Source organism: Monopterus albus, unplaced genomic scaffold (assembly GCF_001952655.1).
Source record: "Monopterus albus unplaced genomic scaffold, M_albus_1.0 scaffold306.1, whole genome shotgun sequence".
Classification (NCBI taxonomy): domain Eukaryota; kingdom Metazoa; phylum Chordata; class Actinopteri; order Synbranchiformes; family Synbranchidae; genus Monopterus; species Monopterus albus.
The window spans coordinates 392,104-401,152 of NW_018128186.1; the positions used below are offsets into that span (position 1 = coordinate 392,104).

General features: G+C 39.0%; 1 protein-coding gene across 3 annotated transcripts in view; it reads left to right on the forward strand.

The window, feature by feature from the left end:
- The window catches only part of LOC109973800 (mucin-5AC-like), a 63,299-nt gene that overhangs the window by 35,485 nt on the left and 18,765 nt on the right, over positions 1–9,049 (forward strand). For all 3 annotated transcript variants that reach the window (XR_002276876.1, XM_020623613.1, XM_020623614.1), the window contains exons 17-21: positions 4–259; positions 593–645; positions 2,313–2,416; positions 2,575–2,726; positions 2,863–3,001. Coding sequence is in view for 2 of the 3 variants with exons in the window: in XM_020623613.1 (XP_020479269.1) it covers positions 4–259; positions 593–645; positions 2,313–2,416; positions 2,575–2,726; positions 2,863–3,001 (704 nt within the window). In the remaining variant the exon portion in view is untranslated. The remainder of the gene's footprint in view (positions 1–3; positions 260–592; positions 646–2,312; positions 2,417–2,574; positions 2,727–2,862; positions 3,002–9,049) is intronic.

Here is a 9,049-nt window from a genome sequence, read left to right on the forward strand (position 1 = left end):
TAGGGAAATATGCCAACTCCTGCCCCAGTAGCATGGTCTACTCCTACAACATCACGTCTAACAGTCGCACCTGCCGCTGCATCAGCACCACAGATATCAGCTGTCACCTCTCCTTCCCACCCATCGACGGCTGTATCTGTGCAGAGGGAACCTATCTGGATGACTCTGGGAACTGTGTCCCATCTAAGGCTTGTCCCTGTTATGACAAAGACTCAGTGGTGCCTCCTGGACAGCTTGTCAACAAGGAAGGGGTGATGTGGTATGAAAATTACATATCGCACAATTTACATTTTATATTGTGTTACTGCATATGATTTGTATGTAATTTTATATGTTCAAATGAGTGTACAATGCCAATCGATTTGACCAGAAGGTTTTGTATATTAATATTTTATATTATATTTTATTACATTTGGATTGCAGACCTTTAGAAGAGTATTCATTACTTTTGGATTGCAGACCTTTAGAAGAGTATTTTTTGTTCTTTGGCTTTCTTGTGATAAGATATTTCAAAGATATGTTATGTTATACCTGTGTATTATGGGGTTATGTATTTAGTGAATATTGTATATTTTTAATATTTTTCCACTAGCACCTGTAAGGAGGGAAAACTCAGCTGCATTGGACAGTTTAGGATTCAGCCATGTAAGTAGCATAATACAGAATCACCAGCCTGATCAGAATCCTACATTACTTCCTCATTTCACTGAACTGAGAGAGGGCTTGTTTTCCTGTGAAACACAACTTTTGCAAAAAAAAAAAGGCTTAATAATATAAAAAATATGCTCTGTCTGTTGACATAGCCTGAGCTATTCTTCCTGGCTTCTTCAATACGTCAAAATAATCATTACAGTACAAAGCTACACATTCTCACTACACACCACAATACACTGACAACATTCACAGTATAAATCACTAATATGACAATGACATTTAACAAAACAAACACAAAAGGCACTCTTTCATTAAATTAATTATAATTTAACATAGCCATAATTGTATGGATGCTGATTCCGCATCCATACTATGTTTTCCAATTATTTATTATTATTATTGTATGGATGCAAATTCAGCATCCATACTATGTTTTCCAATTATTTATTTCTTTATTATTATTGTTATTGTTATTATTCCGTACATTTTTGGCACATAACTACTTCAGCATACTTTCAGCTAGAAAAGCCATTCAGGTATCAAAATGTTCGGCTTTTTCAGGATATTGCGCAGATGTATAGAACTTTTTTGTAACTTTTATACTTTTTAAATATTAAGCTTTATTCTGAAAATTTTTCCCCATTCAAATGAATTGGAAAATTTTTACTTCGTCATACTTTCAGCTATTTCAGCTATTAAAATGTTCAGCTCTTCAAGGACATTCATACTACTATTCGGAAGTTTTCAAAACTTCATACATTTTAAATATTTAGCTTTATTTTGAAAATCATGCCCCATTCAAATGGATGGGAAAATTCTACTTTCAGATATCAAAATTTTCAGCTCTTCAAGGACCTTCATGTTTCTCGAGAATTTTTCTTAGCTTCATACTTTTGAAATATTGAGCTTTTATTTTGAAAATTTTGCCCCATTCAACTTCAACTTCGGTATACTTTCAGCTAGCAAAAGCATTCAGGTGTCAAAATGTTCAACATTTCAGGGCGATTTTTCAACACTCAGCATCCATACACATTTTCTTCAGAAAATGCAAATTTCTAGTTATGACATGGCCATAGAAACGTTTACACAAAATAACAAACTTAAAATTTGCAAATTGTTTTAATCATTTAAAAAAAACATTATTTTGTAGAGTAAAATAATGTGGAATTAAATTCCACTCGTCTTACTGTATGTTGAATTACTGTAGTTTTAGATTTTGATAAAATAAATCCACCTCCAACAGCATGTCTTGGCAATAATTATAGGTGTCAGTACCAAAAAATAACAAATTATAAACAGTGTTTGGATTCTTTAGTCTTATGATGATGACAACCATCAATACATACAATAGTTTAAGACTTCTAAGCAGGAAAGGCCTTCATTCATTGCAGTGACATTTGTGCATATTACATAACACAGAGCTCTACCGGTTGTAATTTATTAATATTACCAATTGAAATGCCAGAGCAGACCACTGAACAATAACTCAGCTGAGACAAAACCAAAACTTGAATTGCTTGTTTAATAGTTTGTGTAAAATATTTTGCACATCGCTGTGCTGCGTTATTTCTGAATGTTGAATTCATTCAGCACAACAGTGGTGATGTCATCTAAAATTAAGAAATACACTGAGATAATTCCAGACATATTTTTTTTAGCATCCTGTGCTCCTCCCATGGTGTTCTTCAACTGCTCTGCTAATGGCCCAGGAGCAAAAGGAGTTGAGTGTGAGAAGAGCTGCAATACATTAGACATGGCCTGTGTAAGTCACCTTTTTCCCAACATAAAAGAACATTTACAGGCAAAAACATTATTAGTTTATAGTGTATCAAGAAAAAATGGATAATCTGAGTTCTGGTGCAAAACTAATTGTTTCTCATACAATATGACTGTACATTGTAAGTTTTATATTTTCTCCAGGTGACCACAGGGTGCACCTCTGGCTGTATGTGTCCATCTGGGATGGTATTTGATGGTAAAGGAGGCTGTATGAAGCCAGAGGCCTGTTCCTGTGTTCACAATGGCATCTCCTTCCAGCCTGGAGAGACCACCAAGGTGGACTGCAATACCTGGTAGGTGAATTGCAAATGGAATGAAATGTTGCAAAGCTAGAAAGATGCGCAAAATACTTAACACTTTTGGTTACACCCCCATCAGTACCAACATAAAGCCACATCTTTTACCTGATGCCATCTACTCTGTTTACAGCACTTGTAAAGATAGGAAGTGGCAGTGCACTACTAACCAGTGTGATGGAACGTGCTCTGTCTATGGTGCTGGACACTACATGACCTTTGATCATAAGCGTTTCAACTTTGATGGCAACTGTGAATACATTCTCACTCAGGTATGAATATGCACAGAAAATTGTGAAATTTTCAGACATAAAAGAGCCATCCCAGACAATACCAGTGGTATATTCAAAATGGTAAAATGTTAATCACTAGCACGTTCCTATAAGAGGTTTTTTGTATGACTACTACTACTATTCAATTTAATTTATTTGTATAGTGCCAAATCACAAAAAAAAAATCACCCCAGCGCACTTTACATAGTAAAGTCTAGACCTTATAGTATTATAGAGAAAAACCAACAAATCCCTCTTGAGCAAACAGTGACAGTAGAGGAAAAATTTCAGCTGAAAAAATGTGTCATCTTGGTAACGTTTCTACTTGCAAGGTCAGTGGTACCCTCCATATAGACTACTTGACACAAGCGCTGCATATTCTGCACTTCGAGGTAGCTGCTAAAACTAGCAGTGCTTGGTCCTGAAGCTGTCACTGTACTGTATGTGGTGTTTTACATAGATCTGCATCATTAAAAAGCCCTTGGCATGTTTTCCTTGTTTTCTGACTTATCTACAATGTTACAATGGTGAATTATCATCTTAGATGTGACCTAAAGCAAAAAAAGAGGTGTACCTACTGTATTTTCTAGTATTTCTATGCAGAAGCAGCGATTTTATATACTGTACATCTAGCAAATTCTCACTTGCGCGGCGTTTTTCTAACAGAATTAAGTATTACGTTATAGTTTAAGGATTTCCTTGAATGGTCATAATCTCCATGCCGATGTGCGTTCATGTGAGCTTGCCTGACATCCACCAGTGCCATTGTAAGAAAGGAATTTTTTTGACTGCACCCAGTTTTGTGAATATATTTTCCCTCCTGCTGCTGCACTGTGACCAGAGGATGTGGAGAGAAATGCAGGGTCTGAGGTTACTGCGTGTCTCGCTGTTTTATCTGATTGAGTCTAATCTACAAGCAGCCGGCCTGTGATGCCCCCTGGGGTGATGAATGATCAGCTCATCAACATTGGATTCCCCCGGAGCACAGTACCTGTTTGTTTTGACTGCTTCAGGCCAGTGTGTCTGCTGCATGTGATGTGTTGCCGGTTAACAACCCATGATGTTATTGTCGGAGCTACGCTACCTGTTGGAATTAATTTCACTACTTTGGGACTGTATGTGGTTGTGTGGGGGAAGACACAGCAACCACCGGTTGGATTTACCAACCTTGGAGCTACTTGAAAGGAAGCAATGTTTCCACTACTTGGTGTGGTGAGACTTAACGGTAAGTTTAAAAAAAACATCTTGCATGTCTGTTAATGCCTTGTTCCTGTAACGTTAGAGAGAATTGTTGTAAGGCTGGAGAAGTTACTATGTAAATGGTCTTATATTTTGTATAGCGCCTTTCTATGCTTTACAGCACACTCAAAGCGCTTTTACACTATTTGGCCATTCACCCATTCGCACTCCCAAACACTCACACCGGTGACATCACCGGTAACAACTGGGGGTACAGTGTCTTGCTCAAGGACACTTCAACATGTTGACTGGACAAGCCGGGAATCGAACCGCTAATCCTCCGGTTAGGAAACGACCCACTCTACCTCCTGAGCCACAGCCGCCCCGAAATGATTCCCAAAGTGCATTACTACCTTCTTATGACTTCCAACAGACCTTTCAGTGCTGACGAGCAGGCGGAAACCAGATTTCTTTTTTTTTTTAATGTATTTTGTAGTACACCTATGTCTGCATTATGCCAGTTAAAATATGGGGTTTCTGAACTACCTGTTTTGTTTAGAGTGTGTGACGACCTGAATCTCATTAGGGGCCATAACTTTCTGTCTGCTGGTGGCCTGAAGCTGCAGATTCTGAGGCTTGTGGGCCAGACATGTCAAGAAGAGAGGTGTCTGCAACAAGTATGCTTCAGTACAAAGCACTGATGGGCTGCAAAAAACCTGTACAGAGAATGTGAAGTTGACATCACACCATGTTGAATTTTGGGTAAATTAACTTTTTGACATTTTTGCAGATTTATTAAAAAAGAAAAACTGAAATATCACATGGTCATAAGTATTCAGACCCTTTGCTCAGTATTTAGTAGAAGCACCCTTTTGAGCTAATACAGCCATGAGTCTTTTTGGGAATGATGCAACAAGTTTTTCACACCTGCATTTGGGGATCCTCTGCTATTACCGTTGTATACCTATCTATGGAGGAGACATTCATATTAATTAATGCTGCCATAGTTTGTTGTGCTGTCCACTTGTGACACATTAATGAAATATCCTCTCATTTTTTGGAAGAGTTTTATCTTTCTGAAATAATTACAGACTATATGGAGTTATGATGGGTGCCAAGCCAATCTAGAGGCACCCAAAACTGAACATTAAATGGCTGGAAATGAGCAAAATGAGCAGCCATGGGTACTTTAAGATTCTGTCCATAGCTTGGGATGAATTGGCTCATGATTGGAGAGACCAAGGGCTGCATGGGGGACAGACCAATAGGCATCTTTTAGTAGTGTGTAGAAGTGGGATAATGTTTTTTTGTCCCTGGTGGGAGAACTGATGTGCTGTCTGTATTTGGGCAGTTTGTGGGTGAGATCTGCTCTGTTAAAATCCCCTAGAACAATGAGTAGTGAGTCCAGGTGTTTATGTCCTATGCTAGTTGCTTGTTCGGCTAGGTGCTGCAATGCAATGTTAGTGGAAGCCTGGGGTGGGATATAAACACCGACCAAAATGAACGAGGAAATTTCACTTGTTGAATAAAATGGTCTCCAATGAAGGAATGGCGGTTCTAAGTCTGAGTTCTTATTCTGAGTTTTTGCTAACACTATGACATATTTGCATCAGCCTTCATGTATGTAGGAGCAGATTCCACCTCCCTTTGACTTTCTGGTTCACTCTTTCGCTCAATCTGCCCTGTGGATGTGGAAACCTGGGTGCATAATGCCTCATCTGGGGTTTAGTCATTTAGCCACATCTCGACAAAGCACAATGCTGTCGTAGCTTGACTAGGGTGCCTTTTGTAGGTCCCGAATATTGCTGCTGTTCCACTGGCCAAAATGTCCAAACTATTTACCCTGTCTGTAAAAATGGGAGAAAGGTATTCAAAGTGAGCTGTCAGATGTTCGTCTCTGATGAAAGTAATCTGAAATGGATTGCAAGAGACTGTCACAAAAGACAAAAGCAACAACAACACAGTACAGCATGTCACAGATGTGGCTATACGTTACCATGATCAATATGGTAATCAAGCAATCAAACAAACAAACAATACAGTAAAGGGCCGGGGGAAGGTGCAGCATGCTCCCTAGCTGAGTTTGGCCACAGCACCTTATCAACATTGCAGTCAATGTCCTCTATGGCTAGACCGTGAGGAAAGAAAGGGGTTTTTCCATTATAGGAACCTACCAAAAACACGTCACGTAGTGTAACACTTGTCACAGGTTTTGGTTTTGTTTCTACTATACTTGGACCACTTTGGAGGTGTGTTCTGGGAGTCTTGAGTGTTGTATCCAGGCCTGGACAGCCCCTCAGCAATAGCACCACATGCTTCTACCACTACTTGTAAAAGACATCTGTCAAAAGAATTTTCAAAGAAGCAACAAAGTCACTGGAATCTTTCAATAAGAGATTGGTTTACGTGCAGCAAGGAGACAAGTCAGCATAGGCATACAGAGTTGTCTGAATGAGCTTAGTTTAAACATCACAATATATAGGAGAAGGGGAACTCCCTAAAGATGAATCCCAGGCGTTAATCAAGTTGTAAATAAGATTTAAACAGGAAAAGTGAACTTTAGAGGGTTTGCCCTGATAACCCCTCAGACACTAAACAATCTCTTGTCTGTTTATGGCTGGCTCCTTTAAGTCTAGGATGCCATTTGGTTGAACATATAACAACACACAGAGTACTAAAACAAAGAAAAAACATGTCCTTCAGTTCACACAAGCAGTGTCTCACAGGTCCCTGTGATCTGTGGTCTGTTCTGAAAGTTTAAAATCCATTGAATAACATTTGTTGGTTAATATATTGATTAAAACACAGTTTAAAACATACTGTTATACCCCAGTTCTTTTATTGGACAGATCTGAATAAGGAAGGAGTCCTTCTTTCTTCATTTTAGTGCTGATTTATTTAAAACCACAAATAAAATTACAAGAGACAACCCGGGTGGTTCCCTTCTTCAGATAAGCTGCTGGAAGAAAGGAGCTCTCGGAAACACAGAGCCTAATACATTTATAAGTTTTTGGGCTAACCCCTTACACAGACAGATATAAAAACATCATGAGTTGGAGACAGTCCGGCATCTCCTTCTCTTATCTAGAGCTCCAGCTGCATGGAGCCACTGGCCATGACAAAATGAAGAATTCCGTGTGTGTGTGTGTGTGTGTGTGTTGTTACATGATGCGTAACTAAAACATTCATTCAGACATAATTCTAACACAAGATAAATACAAGAAAACAATTGGTATTAAGGTACACTTTTCAGAATCAACATTGTCTTCTAACCTTGAAGCAGAGCAGACTAGAGCAGACTTTGAATCTTACTAAACTGCTTAAATCTAACACATTGTCTAATAATTATCTGACTGATTTATTAATTTCCAACAAATTCCCCCTTTTGACACTTTTTTATCATGTCAACCTAAATCAAATGTCCCTGTTGTCCCCAGATTAGGCGTCCAAGGAGGAGGGCCCCCCCCCCCCTTACCACCGTCTCCAGGGAAAGCCCAGAGCTGAGTGCCTAGGGCAAAATCTGAAATAATAACATAAAATATTGGCATGTAAGCTGATTCTTCATTGCAGTGGTCCTATATGTAAGCTTCTATGTGAAAGCTGAGTCTTCATTGCAATTATAGCATTTTTCAGACGAAAATGCTACATGTTGTTTAGACATTTCCACAAACAGTCATTGGTTAATCATAACATTTGCAGGAGGAATCCATTATGCTGGAGACTAAAGATCTTCTTCCAGTATCACACATTTATCACAAAATTCTATTCAATAATCAAAATCAATCACACACCTATGAGTCCACACCACCTATGTGTATGCAAGAATATATGTGGATATATATTAACCCTTAGCAATAATATGTAGGGAGGTCATGGTCTTCTTCCCTGTTGAGGGGATCTTCTTCAATCTCAGACTCACCGGGCTCAGTGAGTGAGATTATTGGCATGGTTTCCCATAGATATTGGGATATCTATTATCAATGTCAGTGGTGATACACTTTAGACAAATATGCATAATGCAAGGGATGCAGCGCATCCACACAAGGTCAGCAAAGTAACTGCTCCCACAAAAGATGTAAGCAAAGAAATCACAAAATTTTTCCACTTGCCACAAATTTTATCAACCCAATCATCAATGTAATTTTTAATTTCTGAATGGTCAGCCATCTCTTCTGATAAATTTTCAGCCCTAGCAATGGAGCCATCAAGAGTAGTGTTATTAGGAATGTAAGTACAACACTGTTGCCCAATCATAGTACAAACACCCCCTTTTTCAGTCAGAATGAAGTCTAATGCCAATCTGTTATTTTCTCTCTCCTCTAACCACTCACCCCAACCGGTTGAGGCAGAAGGCCGCCCACCAAGAGCCGGGGTCTGTCGGAGGTTTCTTCCGTTAAAGGGAGTTTTTCCTCCCCACTGTCGCCAAGTGCTTGCTCAAGGGGGATTTGTTGGGTTTTCCCTATGTAATAATAGTGATAACGGTAAGGTCTAGACCTTAGTTTGTAAAGTGTCCTGAGATGACGTTTGTTGTGATTTGGCGCTATACAAATAAAATTTGATTAGATTTTTGTTTGTTACATCTCGCATGGATTACTGTAATGTATTGTACTTTGGAGTCAGTCAGTCGTGTCTTGCGTGCCCCCAGAGGGTTCAGAATGCTGCCGCTCAGTTATTGGTAGGGGGGCATAAGAGGGATCACATAACTCCAGTTCTGGCATCTCTTCACTGGCTTCCTGTGCATTTTAGGATTCGTTTTAAGATTCTTTTATTTGTTTATAAGTCCTTGAATGGGCTTGCTCCTTCTTATCTTACGGAACTTTTACGTCTGTATAATCCGTCGCGGTGCCTTAGATCAGCTGATCAGCCTTA